Source organism: Lepisma saccharinum, chromosome 12, assembly GCF_977018435.1.
Source record: "Lepisma saccharinum chromosome 12, izLepSacc3.1, whole genome shotgun sequence".
Taxonomy (NCBI): Eukaryota; Metazoa; Arthropoda; class Insecta; order Zygentoma; family Lepismatidae; genus Lepisma; species Lepisma saccharinum.
In genome coordinates, this window is record NC_139240.1 from 35,518,652 (window position 1) to 35,545,911 (window position 27,260).

At 37.5% G+C, this 27,260-nt stretch overlaps 1 protein-coding gene across 7 annotated transcripts in view; it reads right to left on the reverse strand.

Moving 5' to 3' along the window:
- Nucleotides 1–2,284: 2,284 nt before the first annotated feature.
- Nucleotides 2,285–27,260, reverse strand: part of LOC145995972 (uncharacterized) — a 90,699-nt gene continuing 65,723 nt past the window's right edge. For 5 of the 7 annotated variants that reach the window (XM_083132067.1, XM_083132069.1, XM_083132066.1 and 2 more), the window contains 8 exons: nt 23,038–23,100; nt 17,101–17,262; nt 14,771–14,875; nt 12,628–13,158; nt 11,512–11,750; nt 10,255–10,498; nt 5,821–5,929; nt 2,285–3,897 (listed from right to left, as the gene is read on the reverse strand). In XM_083132067.1, coding sequence (XP_082988193.1) covers nt 3,044–3,897; nt 5,821–5,929; nt 10,255–10,498; nt 11,512–11,750; nt 12,628–13,158; nt 14,771–14,875; nt 17,101–17,262; nt 23,038–23,100 — 2,307 coding nt within the window. In that variant the 3' untranslated portion in view covers nt 2,285–3,043. The remainder of the gene's footprint in view (nt 3,898–5,820; nt 5,930–10,254; nt 10,499–11,511; nt 11,751–12,627; nt 13,159–14,770; nt 14,876–17,100; nt 17,263–23,037; nt 23,101–27,260) is intronic. The other 2 variants (XM_083132070.1, XM_083132072.1) reach the window with 2 other exon arrangements.

Below are 27,260 nucleotides of genomic sequence, written 5' to 3' on the forward strand. Positions count from 1 at the left end.
AGCTTCAAGTCTTACTTATTTTTAATCCTGTCAAAACAATACATGAAGTCAAGAAAAATAAAATTATTTGCTTACAAACAACACACAAACAATTATTTTCATCTGCCACGGCACCCTAAAGTGGACAAGTTGCACCTCCCTAAGGCCAGGTCTGTGCTGACACAATACAAAACAATAAACAGTTTATTCTGATTCTAGATAATTGTTGTCATGCATCCTTCACACAGAAATATATTTAATGTACGGAAACACACAATTTTTAGAAAAATGCATTTAAAGCTTCACAGCATAAAAAAAAATATTTTCACTATGAATGGAACTACAGGAAAATCAAGATGGACCTGAATTTATGTATGCTTGAAAAGGTAAACAATCAAGTCAATTTGTACACAGCCAAGTAGTATATAGCCTACAGATTGAGCATTTCATATAAAATATTAAGTACATAAAATACACAACATTAAAAAAAAAGAATCACTTAAAAAGTACATTTATAGTGAATAATAATTAAAATTTTGTGTCAATTTGCCACTTTCAAATATGGAAAAATGCACAACTACGCTCAGAAACAGCCACTGAAAAATCTTTACAATTAGGTTTGAGCCAATGGAGATAGTGCTGGTTCGAAAGAAGTCACCACAGTACTGGCAGATGAAATTTAATGGAGCAATGAGAAATATATCTGATTATTTCATATGAAAAGTTACAGTATTTCTGACCAAGTTCGGGTACATTGACACTAAAGTGAAATGCCAAATTCTGAGTAATAATGAACTGCTAAAATGTTGAAAGCATAAATTAAAACTGGTGAAGAGTATGATACAAAAGCTAAGCACATTCGTTCCAAAAGAAATTGTGGCAAGTTTTCACCACAGATGACGGTCTTTGCAATAGTAATGCACACAGAAGATTATAACAGGTTTTCAACACTTTTACATTTTTTCTTACTTTGTTAGTTTTTACAGAGTACTTTGCATTGGAATTAAGAACCGCAAATATGAAAGCAAGTCACATCTGATGAATATTTCTGCATATAGGTATGTTCATCAATAAAGGTTTACAACTTGCAGAAAACAATTTTCAGTTTGTATCTCAATGTTTTAACTAAATGCTAAATGTAGCATGAAAACTCACTCTAAATTTAGAAGGAAACACAACTTAACTCTACACTCGTCATGGAATTATTTTTAAAGCTAGAGGCATTTTATATTCATCACTAAATTTAACAGTACACATTATGGAAATCTCACAAGACAGATGATTGATTGATTTGTTGTTTCAAGTCCAGTCCACTTTATGCACAGATAGGCTAATCGGGACTGAATCTACAGTTTAAAGTGGAATCCGAAGCACCATGTGCCTCCACAGCATATCGAACCCAGGACCACTTAGATTACAAGGCGACAACGTTACCACTACACATCTTATGTTCAATTCCTGGAAGGACCAATATCAAATTCACCTTTAAACTGAAAGTTCACTACCATTTGACCTAAGTTCATTTAAAGCAAAATTTACTTGTTATGGAGGATTCCAGTGACCTGTGCACTCTAAGTCCATAAATAAAAAGAAAATAATTTGCCTTGTACTCTCTACAGGCCATTTACATACAAGTGTTTTGAAATATGAAATAAAGCAATCTGTGCAGAGTTTAAACTGTCCGTTGCACATAATATTTTGTACTTTTCAATAATGCACTCTGCAACAAGCTAAACACTCTTGCCTCTCCTTGTAAATAATTAACAGCTTTGTGTAAATTGGTTTTGTTTTAGGATGTGCTATTAATTTCTTACGTCTTCTATAAAACAATTCTTGGGGATAAAAGAACTGAGGCATGATAATGAACATGCAGAAACCACACCTTTCATAAGAGCATTACTCAATGTCAATTTTTTATTGATGTTAATTATTATTAAGTATATTTTCAAATAAAGCTTAAGTGAACTGATTGTAATATTGTTTTAAAGACATAATGATATTAAATATTCACCTGTCAATCTTCAAAATAAGGGTATTTATAATATACCTTTGCAAAAGAAATCCAGTGGCATTACTTTTTGAATGACCCTCATATATGGTTCACAAAAATTTAAGCCCTAAATATTGATATGAAACCATACAAAAAAAAACAACATAAAAGAAGTGTCACAAAAATAGATTGTCACTAACATTAGGCCAAAATATTTTTCTAAAATATAACCCAACTGTATACGTGTTTCTGATACAAACACCATGACACATTGACAATTATAAACTTTTATTGCACCTCTTTTTTTTATTCATATATTCATAATTGACTCTCTTATTACGAAAAAGTTAATTTGATATTTTGCCATGATATTATCCAGAAAAAATTGCTTCTCCTTTTGTTTCTTTGAAAAATAGAATTTGATCTATACTGATTTTTTTTCATAACAAAGTTTCAAATCTTGTAATTTTTTCTTACGTTTTCTATCAGAAACTAGGTATCTGAACGTTAAGTCTTTGAGGCCTTTAATATTCAGTGTTTCAATGCTTTTTAGGAACCAAACGATAGGTGATTGCATTCAGTCTTGGCAGGTAAGTCAGTGTTCTTTCTTGTTTGTTCATTGGCCTGCCTAGAAAATCCCTGATTGCAGGGTACCAGAAACTCAATATATATATATATTTATATATATATATATGTCTGTACATATATATACATATACTTTATCATCTATTCGTCAATGTTTTTAAATATGTACAAATCTTTCTAATAGATGGAGCATTAACGTCACAGCAATTCAAAATAAAGCAAGAAAAAGTCACATAAGAGAATTCACATATTATTTCCAAGACATTTGGCCTTTTGTTTTGTAAAAGTTCACAGTTCATTTTCATACTGCATGAGATGCCTCCCACCCATGAAAATGGCAAGTGGGGGGTAACCTGTGATGTGACCTAAAGTAAAGCAAATATAATGCAATTTAAAAAAAAAAGGAAATCTTAGTTTTCATCACAGCTTGTTGTGAGAATCAGTAAACTTTGTACTGGAAGAAAGGATGTACGAGGAAGACAGCCCGTGTCATGACAATATGCTCCGTACCGCCTCGTCCAACGCGGGATCGTCATCGTCATCATCGTAATGATTGACTTCCCCGTTAAATTCACTTACGGGAGGAGGCAGGACCTGAGTCTCCTCCCTCGAATTCGCCCCCAAAAGTGGGAAGCTAGTACTTGTATTCACAGTATTTGCACTACCGTCTTCTGTCCGCTGCAAGTTGAGAATGCTGTCTATGGCACTTTGAACCTGCGCGTGAATGTCGTCTTCCCCGCACGTCATGTTCGGACTTGAATCCAAGTCCCTTTGTTCGTTGGATTGACAAACTATGGAACTCGGGTGAAGCAGAGGCGGAGACGGCGACGACTCTAACCCCAACCCTAAACTTCCATTGATTCCAACATCAGAGTTCAACGTGGAACTGCCTTCAGTGTATTCATCCTTGGACCACATAGGAGACTTGTTCGAGATTAGGTCCACCCTTTCGGCGATGTTCGAGCTAGTCCGCACTTCCGACCCGCACTCGTGACTATTCATTTTCACCTCTTCGAACTCCACATCTTGTATTGGACTGGGTAACATGTCAACCTTGCTATCCTTTCCCATTGAATACACACTCAATTCTTTCTGTATCGCCTCCCACTCATCATACTTCTCATCACATTCACTTTTCACCTTCTTCTCATCAGGCTCACTTTTCACGATGGTGAATCGATCCTCCTCAAGCTCTCTCTTGATGGTGTCGTTCTTCATAACATCCTGGACCATGATGCGGACTTCTCGTATCTCACCGGAAAATGATGACGAATCCTCGTCCTTGAACTTTGGTTCCATTTTCACCCTCTCATCACCTTGAGCAACATTCATACTTTCCAGATCTGTGCAGAAGAAAAATATATTGTTGTTTATGCACGGCATCAAATTAACTTTACCAATGTAATCTGTACTTCACAAGCCTGTAGTAAATTTTCTCAATTATATTATTTTCACTATAATGCACAAATCAATAACAACTAACACATTAACTTCTTTTTTCAGACCAGAAAAATGTTTAGTAAACTGTCACGAAGAAATGATGTGCATTGAATTTGGACTATTCAATTTGAACCGACAGTTTAGTAATAAATGATTTTTAAGTACAGGTAATACCGGAACAATAATAATAATAATAATAATAATAATAATAATAAAAGCTTCACATAATGGTTGCAGCCCAGTTTTTGCTGAAAAAAAAATGGCATAAAATCTGTGATGATTACACGTGAAATACGGTACAATAGAAAAATCTTAGGGAGCTTATGGACCAAAGTAACATTGGGATTTCCCACCAAAGCTACAAATGACATGGGGATTTCACATTATTTGCCGACAAGAGACATGGACCCCTTCGGTGTATAAACAAGTATTCACCATACATGCGCAACACTAGATCAAGTGACACGATGCATGGTATTGAGAAAATTGCCCAGTCCGAGCAACATGCAACACATGCAGCTTGTCATGTTACTTCGATTCGAAAGGTTCATGTATTACTGAGGGTTTGATCTCAAGAGACATGTGTCACTTTGGTCTGAAAGCTTCCTTATCAAACTGTGCAGATATTAGGAGTAAGGATGAAACTGATACCCTTACTGGTTCACATCAATAGCAATATTTGAACACTGGCATACATAATGGGGGGAAGGGGGGGGGGGTCTAATTTCCGAAATTTTGAGAAAATTGTAATTTCCAAATGAAAGCAGCAGTAAAGCACTCTGGAAAACCCAAAGTGGTAGATGCAAACTGCCCTTAAAATGCACCCCCCTCAATTTTCTTTTGTCTTGAAACAACTCTTAAAATGAAGGTTACAAACTCTTCAATATTGTAAAGCAAACTATTGGCAAATTGATACATATTATTGGAGTAAAGAACAATCTAATTATATTAATCAATATTTGAACAAATTTTAATTATTACAATTTTCAATGAGGATCGGTAAGATTATCTAAGTCTATCCAGCCAGACTAGAAAGAACAAAGAATGGTGAGGATGCCTTAGGAAAATGTCTGGTCCTTGTGTAATTCTGCAACACTACCATGTACTAAAGATCTGTTGGAACCATCCAGAGGGCAGCCTTCACCCTCCGGAAGACTTGTGAGGGTAAGGAAGGGCAAGGGCTTGGGTGAGTGACTTGCACAAGATATAAAGCTAAACAAAGAAAATTTTAATGGACACTTCTCTCTGGAGGACTTGCAAGGGTGCAGGAGGTTGATTCAAAATAGGGATGGGACAGATTAATCTCTACTCTATCGGTATTTGCCGATATATCGGTAAAATTACAGATTATTTTACTGATCCGATATACGAGGCGCATCTAAAAAATAAGGGCCCCTTCTTTTGAAATGCACCTCGTATCTACAAATATCTTATTATTTAGTTCTAAATTCTGCCATTTCATTATTACATTTATGGATAATCTCCATACCTACTTCTTAACAAAATAAATGCCCAAATATGCAACTTCTTTTGTAGTGCAGTCACATAGAAGCACATTTATTAAGGAAGTCAATTAACAATTCAGGTTCTTCAAGGACCATTTGGAATTTTATATCGGATCGGCAGAATATCGGTATCAGTAAATTTTTATTGGTACTTTATCAGTATCAGCCAAAATTTCATATCGACCCATGCATAATTTAAAATGAACCCCTCCACAAGTAACAAAGGTCCAAGACAACACAAAAAGAATATGATATTCTTAAACAAGTCTCTTGTTTTATGAAAGTATTCAGGAATGTACCTCATTGTGTTTCTGCCCTTACCTTTCACAGCCTTTTCCGCCTCTTCCTTCTTATCTCTCTCCAAGGCAGCCTGTTCCTCCGCCACAAACATACGATCGATCATCATCAACTCGGATGTCCTTACCTCCAGCTGCAAAAGAAAGGAAATCACATGTTACTTGCAACAACACATTTTTTATCTTCTCAACTTCATGTTATTTGATTTATTGTAACCTGATGATGTAATTTCTTAATTAGTTGAGGGTATTAATAAAAATGTTCACATGCTCCATTTGATATGAATCAAGTCCTTGCTCTCATAGTTTCCAGTGTAGCAACTTCTCATACAAACTCTTATGATTTGGTGATATACATATGTTTGTGTGAAGTTTAGGGCTGTGCAGTATTTAAATTAAAATTTGATATTTTTAAAATATCGTAGTGTTGATGCCAGATCAATAATACAGTTATTGATATTACTGAAATCAAAGAAAGTCTTTATAAACAGCCTTGTACTTGGCTTGTGTGACTTGATCCATTGATTGCTTAACACGACTTGCAGAGGACAAACATAACACATTAAAAAAAAGGCATAGTCTAAAAACTTTCTCAGAAACAGTGTAAAAGGCTCGCACTTCTCAAACAACTAAAAACATTTGCTCAAATGCTGTCATCATCTCCCGACATAATTGTGAATCTGGGTGAGTACAAAACAATCACTCATTCTTGCAGATCTTTAGTTCCTTGATAAGGGGTGGGGGGAAGTTGGTTGACAACCACAGGCAGCACTCTATTGTGTTGTGGGATCCCAATTTTCACTAATTCAACAAGCAACATATTCTCTCTATTTTCTCTAGTTGGACTTCAAGATACTTATTTAAGAGGGTCATTCCGAAAGTAACTTCCGTTTGAGTATAAAAGAAACACCAGTACATTGTGAGAGTTTTTATTATATACAACTGAAAGAGACAATCTAAGGTATTCTTCTATATAAGCACCGTTTCTGTTGACACTTATCATATTGGCGAACACCCGTGCATTCAGCAACACTGTCCTTGAGCTCCTGGTCATTGTTGAAGCACTGTGCCCCTAGCCACTTCTTCAGCACTGTCACTCATGATGTTCTCCCCACATACGGCACAAATCTCCCGATTAATTTTAGCCGATTTCAACTTTTTAGTCCACAGTTTCATCGTTCACGCCGTTAACCGCTGTGAGCTCAAGGACAATGTTACTGCATGGCTGAATGCACAGGCGGCAGATTTCATTGACATGGGTATTGTAAACCTTGTTCGCCGATATGATAAGTGTCTCAACAGAAATGGTGCTTATGTAGAAAAATATCTTAGAGTTGTCTCTTTCAGTTGCATATAATAAAAACTCTCACAATGTCCTGGTGTTTCTTTTATACCTAAATGGAAGTTACTTTCTGAATGACCCTCGTATATCAATACTGATGATGATATTTTTGGTGGTCGATATCAATACCGCACAGCCCGAGTGTGTCATCTGGCCAATTTATGAAAACATTCCCACTGGCAATGAAATTCAGGACTGCTTCAACAAAGGTAAGAGGGTTAACCATTCAGCTATGCAGGAGCTCTCTGCATGTTTGAAAAAGTCTGTGTTGAGATGAAGCCAAGGATCAGTGTTGAGAAACGATCTGTAAGAAGTGCTCAAAAGGCAATGAGCGTCTATAATTTTGGCATTGACCCAGCATCGAGACAATTGGGGAGCTACTTCAGAAGATGAAGTAACAGGCTCCAGTCTCGAAACCCAGAAAACTGCAGCGATGGGACATGATTCACTGACCACGCATCACCCAATCAAAAAGCTGCTGTGGCAGGCTTTGGCCCTTAGAGGGCTGTTGAGCATGGAGTTTAGTTGTATGTACATACTGTTTGCATTGTAGATTCATTCATCTTCTAGTTTGATTCTTGTCAATAACGTTGCATTGTTGGAACATAACTTTGAAATAAGCAATCTTTTTATCATTATGTTTTAAATTAAGATCTTATCAAATTTTTATTATGGATTCCAAATGTTATCACGTAATTCAAGATCATCCATGTTTCTACAAAGATTCTTGATCTCTTCTGTACAATTAAGTTTCAAGGGTGGTGGCTTACCCAATTTGTGAAAAAACTCCACAGATAACATATTAATTTATAATAATATAAATGAAAAGATTGCTTGTTTCATAGTTAGAGCGAGCGAGCTAGCTAGCTAGCTAGCTAGCTAGCTCTAGCTCTCTCTCTCTCTCTCTCTCTCTCTCTCTCTCTCCTCTTTTTTTCAATTGTTGTTTTAAATCCACTTTATGCACAGGAAGGCTAATCGGGACTGGACCTAAGTTTAAAATGGGATCCTAACCACTGTGGCATGTGCCTCCACCAGGTATCAAACCCGGGACCCCTTCATTACAAGGTGATGACGATACCACTATGCCACATCAAAAATTGTGTTTATATGCTGTGACGTTTTTTTCTACGCATTTGTATTTTCGCATAGAAAAACGTCACAATTTCTCATTTCCTTCGTACGCTTTGCGTCTTGTTTGTTTTCCCTGGATTATAATTTATTACGCTAGAGGTCTCCACCGACCCCTCGCTCCGTGCTCACTTCCCGAGCTGAAAACAGCAGCAGTTCCGATCCTGTAATTATCGCGATAAGAACGACGTGACTTTGCGTCACGAGTGTGAGAGAGAATTTTACGTGTGCCGCATGGTTAAGTGTGCAAGTTGCCTCGCTGGCGAGACTTAACCCAATTTTGAATTCTTCTCTTTTTGCGCGCACCAAGAATCAGTTTTCTCTCTCCACAAGCATTGGACTTGATATCGCGAAGCAGTTTTATGGAAGGGTGCGTTTGACGAATGTACCAAGGTGCTCACTGCCCAGTTTGATTTGGGTGTTCTCTCCAGTAACACGAATTAGTATCCATGTTGGTGATTGAACACGAATCCAGAGATGTTCCTATGTGTGACCCCAATATCATGAAGACGAGACGTGAAGGAAGCCACGACTTGTAGTGTCTTGCCGTACCTGGTTGTGAGAGATTGCTGTTTGGTACTCTATGCGAAATCTAATGGAGGTATGTACTGTGTTGTTTTCTCCCTCCTTTTGATTGCAAAAGAATACAAGTTCGCGCGCTGTGATGGGTTGGAATATGTTTAATTTAACCGGATCGAAAATATAAAGAAAGAGTGTATTAGGACTAAACGACGAATCGGCAAAAAAGGCTAGTTCGCTTCAAAATCATTATTACAGCACTTCGTCACACCCCTAGTGTCAAACTATCTTTTGGATTGCACATTAATAGTAACGCAAACGAACTTGCGGCATTCTTCGCCATAATTGCAAGCGTAGACCCTGGCGTACACGAGCTATTTGCTATTTATAATTGCGATTTTCCTAAAAAATGTAAAAATAAGACGCACACGGGGACTGGCACCAATAAATAAGTAATTTACTGGGAGCATCAAATGTCATAGAAATTATAAGATTGTTTATTGCCAAAAGAAATAAAAATGATACGTAATATAAGAGGTTAACATATCGATAAATTGTAATGTTCAAAATTCTTTGATATGTTCAGAATTATAACCAGCATTAAGTAATGAGGTTCAATTGGAACTGGTGGGCGTATTAGCATTCGCTGGAACTTTGTAATTTTTGCGTAAAACGCATGTATATAATCACTGCCACGTGTAATGACAAGACAAAGAATGACAGTCAGAAATTGTTAACGTTGTAGTTCGAAGGAAGTTCAAAAAAGGATACGTAAAATTAGAATTGTACGTCATAAAACTATCCTTTTTATATTGTTGTTATTGGAGAAATTTACTGTTTCTTGTTCATGATTGGATATAAATAAATTTGTTATTCAAAAGTATTTTTCGAAACTTTCATACAATTCTGTGCCTCTCCTTTTGTTAATAAACTTTGCGTAAAGTAAAACACTAAAGTAACGAATCTATTATTGATACCAAAAAAAGAACTAGTGTTGAAGCATATAGTAGACGATGTAGTTTGTTGCATGTAGTTATTATGGGTTAATGTGATAATTTTTCTGAATTGCAGCAGTGTAATTTTCCACGATATTTTGTGATCATTTATGTTTGCCTACAATTTTTCTCTTGATTGGTAAATGGGGAACAATTAATCCTCGCGTTATATTTGAGTTCGCACGATAATAGGCGTTGGCTCTCTTTTGAGACTGAGGGGGTAGCCCTAAAGGCTGGCCGTAACCTTCAATAATTTTGAATTTGTATCTGTTGGTTGTTGCTTTACTTTAAGCTTGTGCATAAATAGATCCCGGACCTTTTTCACGCTTCCCTTGAGATTAATTTGTTCTATTTCTTCATGCACACAACCAGGAGGTTACAATGCTTGTAACAACTGCAAAACTTCAAAAGAAATAAAGTAATAGTTTCCATCGAAGTACAAAAATCACTATTGTTCCACATTCAGCACACTTACCATGCTCTCCTTCAGCAGCAAGTATCGATACTTGTTCATCATCTGGCAGCACTTGTCCAGCAAGTACTTCGCCGTTGCTTCAAATATCTCGTCTGCTTTCTCCAAATCACTCTGCGTCAGCATCTTCTCGTTGAACACATGGTAACGAATCAGCCTTTTGCACGCGTCGCTCTTGTTCTTGAACGGAGTCTTGCAGTCTGGATTAAGAGCACCTGCTTGATCTGTTCGCAGTTGCTGCTCAATGCTGGAGAGAAACGACAGTATTAGCGATCATGGTGATACAAGACAATGCTGTTGGGCAAGACACAATTACAGCTTTTCAAGAATAAGTGTCTCAAATGTCCATTTCTCGAACAATTACTTTTAAAAAAAAAAGTTCATCTCTTGAACAAATTCCTTTTAGAAAAATAATTCCTTGAACAACAGTTACTTATAAAAGAAAGTCCATTTATTGAACAATTACTTTTAAAAAAGTTCCATTTCTTCAACAATTTCTCTTTAAAGTCTGGTCTTGGTGAAACCCAAATGACATTTTGTCATACTCATATTGTACTCTAGGTTTCAGATTTGTTAGTACAGCGTAATAATTCAATTGCTTCCCTTCTTAATTAACTAAACACGTTCCTCCCCTGATAGTAGGCCTGGGAAGGGGTCTAACTCTAGGGTTTGAAGTTTTGCTCCTATCTGGACCTATTACGAGGTAGAGTCTATTTCTTGAACAATTAATTTTAAGGAAGTCCATTTCTTCTACAATTAATTTTAAAAAATCAATTTCTTGAACAATTACTTTAAAAAAGTTCCATTTCTTGAACAATTACTTTTAGAAGTCTATTTCTTGAACAATTACTTTTAGAAGTCCATTTCTTGAAAAATTACTTTAAAAGCCCATTTCTTGAACAATTACTTTAAAAAAAGTCAATGTCTTGAACAATTTCTAATAAAGTCCGATCTTGTCAGATCCAAATGACATTTTACCACACTTACATTGTACTTTAGTGTTCAGATTTGTTAGTACAGTGTAATAATTAAATTCCTGCCATAATTAATTAAATAATAAAATTTCTCGCCTGATAGTAGACCTGAGGAAAGTTCTAGCACTGGGATTTGTAAACCTGCATTTGTGTTACCTGCTGCAAGGTAAAGCGAACTTGACTCTATTCCTTCATGCATTGGCTCTTCACATTTCAATGCAAAAGGGGCAGGTGTTAGCACTAGGATCTGTTGAGGGTATAAAATGCAAAGAGAACAAGTACTCACAGCGCACTCTTGCTGATGGTGGGCCTAAGTGGCGATCCGGCCGGCCTCTTAATACCTCTGTTGATGGGGGAAGGCTGCGTTACGGGAGCTATCACCGCCTGCGGTGGCATCGGGGAAATTCCCTTCCCCACTTGGTGGATATGGAGGACGCTCGTGAAGTTTGGAACACTTGCTACGACGGCCGGCATGCTGGGAGACGTCGACGCCTCGGACGTAGGAACTGGAGTTTGAGTGGAGGCCTAAAAATATGAATGATTTCAAATTAACTTCACACAGGTTAAAATAGCAAAAACATGTTGAGTATTTTTTACTAACTACATTATAACCATCATGTTTGCTTGCCTGCAAAACTGCAATCAGCCTAATTAAAATAAAATCAATAATATAGCTATAAGTATTAAGAGTATACTAATTATAGTCATCAATTTACTGATTAGTATTGATTGAAATGTTTAATGTTCACAATGAAGCACGTCAATGGAAATCAGAACTTTCCAAATTTATTTAATGATGTTGCACTGAGGAAGCTGAAAGATGTGATTAGATCCAATGGTTTATAACTAATTTAAAAATAATTTTATTTTTGTCAACAAGCCTAGAGATAATCAAATTATTGCACTTTATGATTATGCCATAAGTTATTTATTAACAGTTAACTTTAAAGGTACATATAAATTAATGTACATACAGCTGAAAAAACTTAAAATTGGGGAATTATGATTATGCCATAAGTTATTTATTAACAGTTAACTTTAAAGGTACATATAAATTAATGTACATACAGCTGAAAAAACTTAAAATTGGGGAAAATTTTATAACATTTTACTATGTTGGGATCCTCAATATTGAATGTATTATGCAGAAAAATGTAAAATCAGAGTTCTACTGTACTTAAAAGAATTAGAAAGGTATTTATGAGTAACATTGTTGCAGTTGTTGCATAGACTTTTAAAAAGAATTTACCAGGCTAAGGTCTTGCAAAGGTTGAGAACTACTGCTTGAGTCAATACAAAAGTTTCTTGATGTTGAATAAAGCCTGGCTATTTCTGTGTGTATGTGAAGAACTGGTAAATACTAGATGGGGGACACTTAACCTTATTGATTAGATGAACTCACCTGTACTGTGGATGGAGTATGGGTACTCTGCATCTTATCAACCTTGCCGATCGGGCTGAAAGTTTGCTGCGGTGTTGACTGCTGCGAGTGATGCTGTGGAGAGGTCTGCTGCTGCTGATGGCAGGAGATCCGTTGGTGCTGTGCAATCACTATCTGCTGCTGTTGGGTCTGCTGTGCCTGGTGCACGTGCTCCGTTTGCTGCTGTTGATGGTGCACATGATGGTGATGCTGCGTTTGCGGCTGGCTTGGCAAGTGGATGTGATCTTTGATGTGCTGTTGCATGGGGGAAGGGGTGGGGGATGACGAAGAGGATGAAACCTGGACAGGAGTCGAGACTTGCTGAGCGGCGGTTGGCGTTTGCGTCTGCGTCTGCTGTTGCTGGGTTTGTGTTTGTACTTGCTGCTGAGGTGGAATGTCTGGGGACAGCCCACGGACCTGCTGGCATTGCGTTTTCTGCTGAGGGGTGAATGTAATGATTTGATTGCCCACTTGGTGGTAGTAACGGATTGCTGGGGACTGCGTTCCTGACACCTGGTGGTAAAATCAAGAACACAAGTTTGTAGCTTCCGAAGTAACTTATGTATGAAACTTAATCTGACCTCATGAACAATTAAATTGTGTTTCCATTATTTCTCTTATAGTTATAAGCAGTCAATAATGTTACATTGCTGAAACATAACACCTTAACAGTAAAACTAGCAATTTGTTTTTTATAAAATTTACTATTACCGTATTTACTCATGTATAATGCGCACCTTTTTCCAAAATGTTTGCCCCCAAAAACTGAGGTGCGTATTATGCATGCAATAATTCAGACAGGCAACATGAAACCGTACAGAGTCATTTCATGATTTTGGGACAGTTGCATTGATTTTTCATGTTTATGGAACCCTATCATGTTAGATATCGTTGTAAAGCTTGAATCCTGCAGTTTCTGAATATGGAAACAGTATTCCATTCAAGATAATAACACTAATGTGAAATGCGGTTGAAATAAGTTCATCACAAAATGAAGAAACGTTCTGATTTTTATGGTACTTCGGATGAAAGAAAACATAAGGAAAAATATAATAAAAATTAAAATGTATTACTGGCCAAATAATATGACATACATGGAGTGTGTAAATTCCTTAATGGAAGAACTCTTGTGCTACTAACTGCCATTTGGAAGGTCCTGAATGTGCCTCGTATAAATGTTACATTAGTCACGGAAAGAAAAAGTATATATTTTGATAAAGAAGGAATGAGCAATTGAATAGGTATGATGTCATTCACTCTTGATCAGCATAGCAACAGCTTTACGACCTACAACTAAGAAAGCCATTTCTTGAAACTGGATTGTACTGCGCATTATATACGAGATATAATTTTTTGTCACTGAAGGAACATGTTCATCACTTCACCTGACTGTCTTGTCGGCCCTCCCTTGCTTTGTATTTCGGCAAGTCGGAAATATTTACTGAATAGGACTTGAAAGCACACACACAAGAAATTTTATATTGGTTTGTCATGTTTCTATCCTTATTTTTCCGATCAGAGTCATTCATGCAAGGATTTCTTTCTAGTACCCCTTGCCACTATTTAAGGCACTTTTTAGGGGATGTGGGGCCCTGATCTTGGCCATTTCAGAGGTGATGTGATCAGCACACTACTCCAACCACTTTTACCCCCCCCCCCAGGTACCCATTGATTGCTGGGTGAGTCCCAGAGCTGCTTTAGCAGGGATAAGGCCCGGTAAGGCTGGAAAAATTCTGACCTTAGATCATCCACTCTGGGAATCGAACCCGGGTCTCCTGCATGGAAGTCGGACACCATACCAACTAGACTATTTACCTGGTAATTACTTCCAGAAACTATTCCTACCAGAATAACTTACTGAACTTTAAAAAAGCAAATTGCAATCATCTGCATATACGGATCCTATAATATTCAGATATCTGGATTATCCAGTTTATTCATGTACCCTGGTTCACACTATGCTTCAATTACACCATCAAAACACACAACATGCAATTGGCCTAATTGCTAAAGTCCTAATAACCATGGGCAAATGTTGTTTGGAATTATACACTATCTGTCACACTTGAGAGCTGGTAAATTACATATTAGGCAGTTTTCACGTGTTAACCCTATTTGTACTTACAGGCTGCCTCAACAGGGTTTCCAAGTGGGTATTCTGTTGGATGTTTGAAGGCACCGGCTTCGGCAGAGTCCGTTTGGGAGGAGAGTTTGATTCGCTCACTTGGTTCTGTGAAATCAACCATGCAACAAACATAAACATTACATGCATCATGCTCAAACAAAACAGTGAGAAAAGTTACAACAATACATGCTTTGAAGCATTAAACAACAAAACTTGCACACACAAAATAGAAAAGATGTGGTGTGTTCAGATTATCTTTTATAACAAATAAAGAGTTTTTTATTTACAAAGTTCCCTGTGCATCTTGTACACTCACAATTTTCTGCAAGGTTATGCGATCTGCACAATGCTCCAGAAACTCCCTACCCCCGGTACCTACACCGGGTATTGACCCTGGGACCTATTCATTGCAATGTGACGAGATTATCATTACACAATTGGGGAGACCTGATGTATAAGCAAATCTGGTAGCCGGTGGTAGAGACACGGACACTTCTGCTTTGTAACGAATCCACTGAAAGTTAATGGTATTTACAACCCAGAAGTGTCTATGACTGTACATACCCACTAAACAAAGATGATCACTTCTGATGCATTTTGAAAACACACCCATAGGAATTGTACAATAAAACTTCATTTATGGCATCACAAAGAAAGGTTACTCAACCCTCCTGGAAATCTGCACTCATCATTTTACATAAAAAAAACTTATTTTTCATGGTAAATAACAGAAATGAAGTTCAGTTAATTAGTATTTAGTATTCTAGTGAAAGAACCAAAGGCAACAAAGCTTGAAAAATTGATACAAGAAATAAGCAGTTCCATAGTTTTCAAAATTAAAAAAATTATTATTTTTTATGTGATATCACACAATGCAAACTTCATGACTAAATAATTTCTCTACCATTCAAAGGTTTTCCTAAATGCAGTGCTTTTCTTCTGGGAAGCCAGGTTTGGTACTGTTCAACTTGGAATATGAAAAAATGTCTCCTGTTTCTAGCTTTCGACCATTTATCAGTTTTAATACCTATTCATTCATGTTTACTTCCTCTCTTCTTGATCATAAGAAAAAGTGTTATAAGACAGTTAAAAACTTCTTACATCATGTGCCGGCAACATAGCTATTTGTTAAAAACAATAGAAAACACACAAACAGCATGGTAAAAAACACTCTGGAGTACTTACTTCCAAGCTTTCAATTCCATCTCGGAATCATAATTAGGACTGGTCGACAGATGACGAAAGTGACTTCAACCGAGTGACTTTCGTCATCTCTCGACCAGCCCTGATGATGATTCCGAGATGGAATCGAAAGCTTGGAAGTACTCCTAAAGTGTTTTTTTGTTGTGCTGTGTGTTTTTTATTGTTTTTAACAAAAAGTGTTATATAAAAAATAATGAAGCAAGAAGCAGTAGAGAATGGGAGAAAGGAAGAGAATTAAAAAAGCAGTCAAGTAATATGATGAAGGGACACTCACAAACAAGACCCATGCCCGGGTTGGGATTCGAACCAGGGACCGCTGGCATCATAGTGTGCTGTGCTAAAACTCTGCCACAGAGGCTGACATGACATGCCCTTTGTTTGCTCAGAGGGAATGTTCCACGCATTCCCTATATTGGCCATTATGGAAGTTGTGTGATCAGCAACATGCTCTGGCCGACTTTACCACTCACGCCAGGTACTCATTTCATGAGAGGCTGACCAAACTCCACAACTTTGATGATTATTATTACTACTATTCAATTTTACACCAATGGTCTGACTGTCCCTACAAAATTTCTGGCAATTCTTGCAAACTTCTTGAGTATAGCAGAAAACCTTTTAGAAGCAGACTGCTGTTAGGTTTCAGGTAGAACTACTAAGGTTGCAGTCTGAAACTTATGATACAAACATAACAAAAGAAAGGAAGAAATAACATATTGTCTCACCTGAGCCAAAATCATAAATGTGCAAAATCTTCTTTTTGAGGTAAAAGCATTTTTAACATTCAAGATCACAGAAAAAACAGGTTTTACATTTGGATAAATGTTACCATAGGTAAAATATGTCCCTACTTACGGATGTGTATTAGGTTATACAAGTTAGTGATTTCTGCCTTAAGTCCACTTTATGCACAGATAGGCTAATCAGGACTGGATCTACAGTTTCAAGTGAGATTTAAACCAGATAAGAAATGCTTCAACAAAACGTAGTCAAACTGCACTAGGTGAAAAAGTAAAAATTTGCACATTCATAGTTGTGGCATTTATGCCAAAACATCATACAGTATTCACTCTACTTGACACATGCATAACAAACAATACAAAAGAGGGAAAAAATGTAATACTTACAAATGGCACAGCATGCTGTCCAGGGATTGTAGGAACTAGTTTTCCTGTTGACAATATTTTCTGCTGTTCATGCAGGAGCCTCTGGAATGTGGTTTGTTCCTGTGCGGTCCTCTGTTTCTTCGCCATTATAGCCTGTAGCTGCATCTGAACATTCTTTAGATGCTTGAAAGGAGGAAATAAACCATTCAGTGCACTAGATAAGAAATGCTTGGATAACAACACTACTGGCTGTTCTTGTACAGTCATGGACACTTCCAGGCTGTAACCTTCTACTGATTTTCAGTAGGATCATTCTAACTAACAAGTATCCATGGCTGTATGTATGTCTTGCTTGTACTAGGTGATACTTTTGATGCAAGAACGGAAATTGCAAATCAACGTTTGTTGATAATGTTCAACTTTATGCACAGAAAGGCTAATTGGGACTGGACCTACAGTTCAAAGTGAAATCTGAATCACTATATGCCTCCACCAGGAATCAAATCCGGGACCCCTTAATTACAAGGTGACAATGCTACCACTGCACCATCGAGGAGGCACATGGTAAAAGGTATTGGATACTCTTGAGTAATAAAATCAGCTGACGGTGAGTAACAACATGTGGTCGTGGTCATAATAATATACAGAAGGTTGTTCGCCTTATATCCGACCATTTTTGATGGGTACTCACCTTAAGAGATACCGTGCCGCCACCACCGATCATGTTCTATTGGACACCCAGCATTGTGGACTATTGCCCGGCATCGCAGTTTCCATTGCAGCAAGCTCCGGCGTAGGACAGGCATGGGAATTCTGTCCCACTCCTCCCTGCAAGCTTTCCATAGACCATCCAGGGTGTGCGGGTGGCAATGTTGAAGACGTTATTTCAACAGTCCAAATGCGCAAAAATACATTGGACTGGCATCTGGGATTTTCACAGGAATGTCTTCAAACGGAATGACACAAATTCCTAATTCCTCTGAAATTTCCTGATAAAAACGTAGTGATGTTCTGGCGGTATGACTCGAAGCCTTGTCCATATGGATCATCAGCTGGATCGCGTCCATTCCATACAATTGTGGGATGTCTCTCCGATAGATAGGTGTCAGAATGAAATCTTGGAAGTATCTGGAATTCACCTTCACGTTTTTGTCCACCTTGCGTATCATCAACTTACCCTCATATCAGAATCTTGTCCCAACCATAAAGCCACGAGGGAAACTTTCCCTGCACTGACGAACAAAGTTGTTGCACCCTTGCCGTCAATGTCATGGTATGTGACACTTTGCTTGCAGCCCTTCTCCTGGTGGTTATTGTGGGTGAATGTTTCGCAAGGAGAGCCTGTTGTGTGTAACGGGCCACAATAGCTTTCGCAGTAGTCACCCCGAGTGTTTCACAATGCATACGTATGAATATTTAGCATGGAAAAGGGCCATTACGTAACCCTCCCAATACCGGTTGATTTGCGCCACTTGATAACATTCACTACCAACACTCACACACCTACAAGGTCAGACTCAACACTGCTCCCGACAGCAGACCCATAGTTCCAGTGTGATATGCCAGGTGGCAGCACCGAACTGACAATGGTCGGATATAAAGCGAACAACCTCTGTAGCACCATGATAATGATCTGCCACATTATTGACATTTACTCTCTTCCTTTCAGCTGTAGTCGGGGCTCGTTATGGTTATGGCTTCTGTTGAGCACAAGATGAAGTGAGTGCACAGCTACTGGCTTACAGGTTTCTTTTCAAATTTTGCTTAGTGTGTGGAGATAATGCAGAAGAATGGGTTACACAGGAACAGAGCATGTGTTCATTGGAAATATGCAATGTCAAGCTCAACTCTGCCTGGACAGCAATGGTGGAAACTTTCAATGCCTTCCGTAATATGGACATATTTATCATCCATCAAGCTATGTATTCATGTAAGTAATGTTCTAAATAAAATGCATGGCCTTAGAGACATTTGCGTTTTCCAGGGTCTTGTAGCGAAAGAATCGCCCTGTATTTAAACTGGTATAACTTTTTGGTTCTCTAACTCCAGCTTAGTATTTTTGTAAAGTTTCAAATCACTCCTTTCTTTAACCTTCACTGCCAGGAAGAAAACTGGTTTTTGAAATGTAGCAATCATAGGCGCAACTTGGGCAAGAGTGGGAGAGGGGGCACTTCAACTGCCCCCCCCCCCAAATGATTAACATTTACAAGTTAATGTTGCTTTTGTTAACATCCTCAAACCTGAGAAGCAAAGTAATGAGTAATCATTACGATGTCAACAATTTAACAGTTATTTTCATGAGATGTATTTTGATTCTGTTCCCCAAAATTAGTTCCCAATTTACGCCCATGGTACCAAGTCTTCCTGCCTGAAATCTGTGGGCTTTTCAAGACTTCAAACCGTGAAAGTTGGGTATACAGTAGGGATGGCCAAAAATATCTGGAATCCAGATTCTAGAAAATGTAAAATCTGAATTCGGAAATTTTACTATCCAGATTTCGTAGGCAATCCGATTTCAGAATAAGATGTTTATAATAATTTTTCCACACTTTTCGGGTAGCATTTATTAACAAAGCTCTTAATGTGTTTTATTTCAAAGTTTTGTCTTCCTCATTTCATGATCATGTAGTCCTGGGCCTCTTCAGCATGCTAGGATTTAGGTTCTACCGCAATACACATTCAAAATCAAAACCAAAACAAACCAGATATTTCTATTTACCATTGAATGCGCTGCTGTATTTCCAATTTAAATCAATATTTTTTTTTTCAGCAGAAGCACATTTTTTGTGAACCATAACTGTGTTAGAGCAATTCAAGACGAGAAACTCTGAGATATCATCTAGTGTCTGGCAAATACACACCTTGTTGTGGCACTATTTTTCAGATGGGAACACGCACGTATCTAGAAATACATTTGGGGGGGACCAAGTGCTCAATAATAATAATATAAAGTTATAATAATTGAGTTAAAATAAAATAAATTAATATTGTATTGTTATTATTACATGAATACATAAAACTATACTAAAAGAATATATGTATAACAGTACGTATTCACTATCTAGCTTATGTATAGTTACGATTGCCAAAATTTGTATAAAAACAACTGACCTGGCAAGGAAAATTCATATCAAATAGATAAAGAATTGAATGTTTATTGAATTCCAAAGAAAGGAGTGAGATTCAATTGAGGAAAAGTAAAGTCCCTGATTAATATTTTATGCATATTATCATAAGTAATTGTGTTTAAGTCTTTGGAACTGTCCTTTAAAGCCGTATGATCCCAATTTCTCAACTTCCAACAAGTTCGGCTGTAATAAATAACCATCGAGTATGTAACAAATGCTAAAAAAGTATATTTTCATTATTTAAATAGGGTACTTGGTAAGTCTTTGGGGGGGGGGGGGAGTCCGGCAGGGTAAGTCAGAAAGAATGAAACAACTTTACACAGTTATTATGACGTTAACTATTTAAGATAGAAAATCAAACAAAGCACTAATATAAAGAAAAACTCTGGAAGATTTCCTCACACGATTCACATTTCAATGATCCAATAAGGGAACCACATGATGTGCAGAAAACGTCCAAATGATAATCAAGCTCTTTGCTATGCAAGAGACAGCATGTCATCCACTATGGTTTCGAAGACGCTAACAATTCACCGCTGTATCTCTGGCAGATCTTTTGGAAGGGGAGGAATATACACATTACTACAGTAACTTGTGCAGAAATGTCTTTGCACCAATGTGATTGAATCAGTCTTCACTAACTCCAACATACAATACACCTTCTGCTGGTCACTTGCCATTTTGCCACACTAGTGATCCTGGCGGAGCAGCGGCAAAGCTACATAAGCGTGCCATGTAGCAATAAAACTTTCAGAGTTTTTCTTTATATTGATGCCATGTTTGGTTTTCTATCATAAATAGTTATGCCATAATAGCTGTCATTCTTTTTGACTTACCCTGTACATCCTTGAACGGGAAGTACATAGCGAAATGGTCAGCACTCTCACCTTTGGTGCAAGCGGTCCCGAGTTTGATTCCTGGTGGGAGCCCCCCAAATTTCACATTGACCCAGTGTTGTGAGGACAATTGGGAAGCCAGAAAACAGCAGTAATGCGAGTCAATGCGCTGGCCACGCATCACCCAACGAAAAAGCGGCTCTGGCAGGCCTTGGGCATTTAGAGGGCTGTTGACCATGTAGTTTAGTATATACAGACATAAAAAATGTAAGCACGATGTATGTATTGTTATGAATGACTAAAAAAGTGTTTAGCATGGACGATATCGACATCGAAATCCAGATCTGGCCATCTCTAGTATACAGATAATAAATACTCATTCATGTGCAAAGGATGGGCAGCATGAAAAATTACCAGTGACAAAGTAGGTACCTGTATGTAAAGCACATGCCCATCCATAACTCTGGTCATGATACCACCATTCATAGTTTGTACACCAAAATATAGATGGCAGTACATTACTTTGCTGAGCTGAAGTATTTTTCTTCTCCGCTTGGGAAAGAAATGACTTACATGCTAAAGTAACACAATAAACAGGATTTCGGACAAAATGCATGCAAATGACCACTTACATGTAAATATTAATGCTACACTCTAATCACTCTGTAGGCAATGCAGATAATGCAGGGGCAATAAGCACTTGGAAAAAGAAAACTAAATAGATCAAAGAGTTATGCAAAATAACTAAATACAGAGGTAACTATTATTACTTGTTGGTATAGTCAGCATAAAAAGCAGGCGCTGTTGAACCACTATGCTTGCCTATATCAAATCAGCCACTGGCATAATATGAGATGCGCTCACTACAGGTTATAATTAACTTTGTTCTCCTTTGCATGTAGGTTCATTTTTCTACGTTTGCACCAAAGAAGAGAAGAGATCAGAATTATATTTGTTGTACCAAAAATTGCTGCATGACTAATGTCCATAACAGTTGGAAAATCATCAATGGTAATCTGATTACAAATACTTGATTGTTTGATTTGTTGTTTAAAGTCCACTTTATACACCCAATCGAGACTGAACCTACAGTTTAAAGTGGGATCTGAACTACTATGTGCCTCCACCAGGAATTGAACCCGGGACCCCTTGATTACAAGGTGATTACACTGTGCCATCGCGGAGGCTCCGATCACAAATACTTATTCAAGTGAATGGTCAACCAACTCCTTCATGCATAGTGCTCATTCAGGGTGAACACTTGTGAAATTCAAGTGTAATTCTCTTTTCATGGGAAACTTTCCAAAAAATTCCAAGGCAAAATATAATAATTGTTATAAATACAATAATTTGTATTATCATTTACTCTAAATATTTATTAATATATCTTTCCACCGCACCTTACCAAGTAAGCGAGTAATGTATGGAACCCATCTGGACTTATAACATTAATTCATTGCTACTGATTAAATTGTAAAAGATGGCATGTGTAAAACACCATCAACATATCGCAATGACAGCAAATGACAAACCTCGCCACTGGTAACCCCTTCTACCTGCCAAGAAATCGTTTTCAGCTATCTTCAATGATGCAAACACGTTAAAATTGCCCAACAAGTAAGATAAAACAAAGTAACCAATCATCAGCCTGCAGCTGATTTGATATCAGTACACAGAGTTGCCAGCATAAGGTAAAAACAATCCCAACATTACGGAATTACGGATAACTGTTGTGTCTCCATAGAAACACTAGAAAGACACAGCATTACTATTAGCTTCTGAACCTGGTCTTAAATTCTTCTAGTACCATAATTATGGCAATTGTGGCCCAGGATAAATCAAGTAATTGTGTGAAAATCAAAATGCAGAATATGATCATTCCACTGGAACATTTAAAATTCCCCTTAAATACTCAAAGCAACCCAAAAGAACCATCTTCCAGCAAGTTTAAACACCAGAAGCAGATAGCATCACACGCTAGTTGTTTGACTTACTCGGTGGTAGATACCATCCTGTGGCCCATTCACAGCCTTCAATTGATCTGTTGCCGAGAAATACTGAAAAGAGGAGAAACAGAACAGGAGTCCCACTGGCACAACTAGATCAGGTGAGAATGTGATGAGCACTTGCGAGAAAAAAAATATTCTAGGGATCCCAAAATCAAGAACACCTACTACGAAGTAGGAATAGTGTAAAAAAAATGTATAGAGGAGAATGACTATAATGAGAAACGAGAACATCAATGGCTAATGTGATAACAAGATGATGAAACAGGAACAATTGCCAAATAAAAAATACAGCATAGAAATTTCAGCAAAATTGCAGGCTCGATCAGGACCTGAATTAGGGTCAACTAACTGAGCTACCAAGCCGGACCTGGTTTTGCCTGATTCTTCGGTCTTGTTGGCCGAAGCATTTTCCAGTCATGCTGGTGGAACCTGCATTTTCGAGTCCTGCTCATCGAACCTGCATTTTTCGGTCTTGTTGGTCAAACCTGCATTTTCTGGTCTTGCTCGTCGAACCTGCATTTTTCAGTCAGGCTGGTCAAAACCTGCATTTTTCAGTCATGCTGGTCGAAAACTGCATTTTTCAGTCATGCTGGTCGAAACCTGCATTTTTCAGTCATGCTGGTCGAAACCTGCATTTCTCGGTCTTGCTGGTCGAACCTGCATTTCTCGGTCTTGCTGGTCGAACCTGCATTTCTTGGTCTTGCTGGTCGAACCTGCATTTTTCGGTCTTGCTGGTCGAACCTGCATTTTTCGGTCTTGCTGGTCCAACCTGCATTTTTCGGTCTTGCTGGTCAAACCTGCATTTTTCGGTCTTGCTGGTCCAACCTGCATTTTCGGTCTTGCTGGTCAAACCTGCATTTTCGGTCTTGCTGGTCAAACTTGCATTTTTCGGTCTTTCTGGTCAAACCTGCATTTTTCGGTCTTGCTGGTCAAACCTGCATTTTTCGGTCTTGCTGGTTGAACCTGCATTTTTACTGAAATTTATACATAGTACACCTCCTGTGTGTGTCAAATACTAAGATAATTTACACAGAAACTAGTCACCATCGGTGTCTTAAAGGCAACAGATCCGATTGAGGTAGCACTAACAAGAGACAATTCCATGCAGGTAAAATGGCAAGAGTGAAAAATCAGGCAGCTCAGTTGGTAGAGCAATAGCAATGTATACCACCAGAGACACAGGTTCGAGTCCTGGTTCAGAATGCATATTTTGCTGAAATTTCTGTAGTATATCTCCTGTGTGGGACAAATTCTAAAGTACAAAGTACAGGAACAATTATCAACAAATATAAAAGTAAGACTGGTTAGCCACAACATAATATTCTGATGCAATCGCCAGACCAAGATGGAAGTTCCACATTATGATGCAAGTTAGAACATTCATTACATCACAACACCAAGTCCCAGTACAGATCACTGACCACAGCACTATCACACATAGGATTGTTTTAAATGAAAGCTTTGGCATGTAGGAAATGGTCGCCAGTAGTCATTCATTCGAACAACCGGGACAGGTAAAGGGTCAGGTACTTCAAGAGCACTGATTACTTGTTCTGCAAGCAAGATTTCATCTAGTATCTGGCAATACTGCTCCCTCCTCTCTGCCCCTCTTACAACACTACTGAAACCTTGCTCGCTCTGAGATGCATGCGAATGTAGAGCATTCTTGCACAATTAAGACAAGTTACCTAGGGCTGACAATGATCACAACAAACTAGTGAAGTAGTCAATGGTGAAGATTGTCCAGTGAATTTATATAACGTATAATAATCACAAGAAGAACCAAGATATTTGAAGAACTCAAATGTAACCACATAGAAAACACAATACAAAGTGCAAGCATGAGTTAAAATCTGTGATGATTAATATACATTCCCCTACCAGGTACAAACTAGAAATACCTGTATTTCACTGGGACTAGAACATAGGAACATCAAAGTTATACAATGGGCAGGGATTCCTTAATGTACTCAAATGACTGGTTTGAAAATGGGATCCCTAATCTATGATGATACTATAATGCATGAATTGTACATTCATAGTTTACCTATATGTGTGATGCTTGTGTCTACATAGGCTATATATATTTATATGTAAAAGCAGACAAATAAAATCTATAAATATATAGATTCTAGCTTTTCCACAGCAAATCAAACAATTTAACAATAATGTTATATTCTGCCTCTATTCTAATGTAATACAATTTTTTCTATAACCTTTTGCTTTATTTTTCTTTTAGAATTATAAAAACCAGGTGATTTGCATTTAACACACAACACACTGGGTGAGCCAAACAACTACCAATATTCTTAGTACACCTTAGATGCAATTCTGCAGTAAGACTTAAAATGTTAAAAATACAAAATAATTTATTTGGTGTGGGGTATCTGAACAATTTTCAAACTTCTATGTGCCACTGTCACATCACCAGGAATTTTGGTTTTTGGAGGACTACTGCCTTCATTAACAAAGGTTACAGCATATGTTTATTGTTAAAGTCCTGATGCAAACCATATTCACCATAATAATAATAACAACTGTGGTACGACAGCCCTTAGAGGCATAGGCCTGCTAAGAAGCATTTTTACTGGGGGTGAAGCATGGTAAGTGCGTCAGGTCCTGTAGACAACGGGCTAAAACTACTATTCATTTGTCCTTGCAATGCAGGATCAATATTGCAACTTCAGAACCCCCGCTGGGGATGAAACCAAGGACTATTTGAACCAAAGGCAAGACCAAGCAACAGACCTCACCACCATTGTGGTGCCATATTTACTTCAATACCCCAGACCATGGCTTTGATGTATTGAAGATGGCAAACAAAACAATTTCTCTCAGTGTGTGTAATCTAAGCATAAGAAGACAAACCATCCAATTTATTTACCTGTATATTCCTTAAACTAACACATGTCATATTTGTTTTGTGTTAGTTTATACATGAAAGATATGCTGAGCGATAAATTAAGTACTTTCTTACTACAATACTCACATACCTCTTACCTGTTTTTCAAAATAAGTGAAATAAAGAAAAACAAAAAAGAAGATATAAGGTGCTTATTGACCCCTGCTCAAGAAAAGCCTCATTGAAATTCTTACAGTAACAGTTCCCGAATCACAATGAACCTTCTCACGTTTCTACAATATTACACACTATTCTTACAAATACTATCATGATAAATACAAGCATACAAATGTATAGAATGGCATTTAAAAATTACTTGTTTCAATTTGTGGTCGCAAATAAAAGTAAAAACGTACTCTCTTGAAACATTTTCAAACTGAGCATCCAGCAAGCAACAATTAACCTAGTAAATATCATGAAAAACATCGTTGTTGGGGAATAGTATATATTAAGGATGGGCAGATATGAAATTGTGTTCGATACCAATAAAGTAGATATAAAATTTACCGATACCAATATTCTAATGATCAGATATAAAATTAGATATGGTACTTGAAGAACCTGAAATGTTCATGATTTCCTTAACAAATGTGTTTCGAGGTGACTGCAGTGCAATAAGAAGCTGAATATTTAGACAATTACTTTTTAGAAAGTAGGGCATCGACAATATCCATAAAAGTTACAACAAAATGGCAGAATATTGCACTAAATTATAAGATATTTATTGATATATCAGATCGGTAAGATAATCTGTAATTTTACCGATAAACTGGAAACACCAATATGCCTATATCGGCCAATACTGATAAGAGTTCCGATTAATCGGTCCCATCCCTAGTATATATGTAATTATTTGCATTTTGCAAGATTCATAAAGGCACATTTATGAAAATAAAAATGTGGATTATTAAAATTCTAAAGAGCTGCCATTTGATAGCAACAGTAATGTTCCATGTTACCTTGACATACTTCACTTCAACTACCTTCATGTTCATGTTAGGGGGGAATAAAAAACACAGTTAATAATAATAAGACATAAGTGAGCTACTAAATTATTTTTGCTTGGTCAGGCACATCATGTTTGGCTTCCGCCTTTGCAACAACTCAAAGCTATCATGCGCAGCAGACGAACTGGCTACACCAGTGCTCCTAGCAGTAAACGAGGAGTAAACAGGAACTGGAAGTCAACCCAACAGTGAAACATCGAGTTCCAAGTGGATGGTGGCAGAGGCCACCGAAAGTAATAGAACATTTACAAATTTCGCGGAAATAATTTAGTAACTCACTTACGTCTTCTTATCTACCT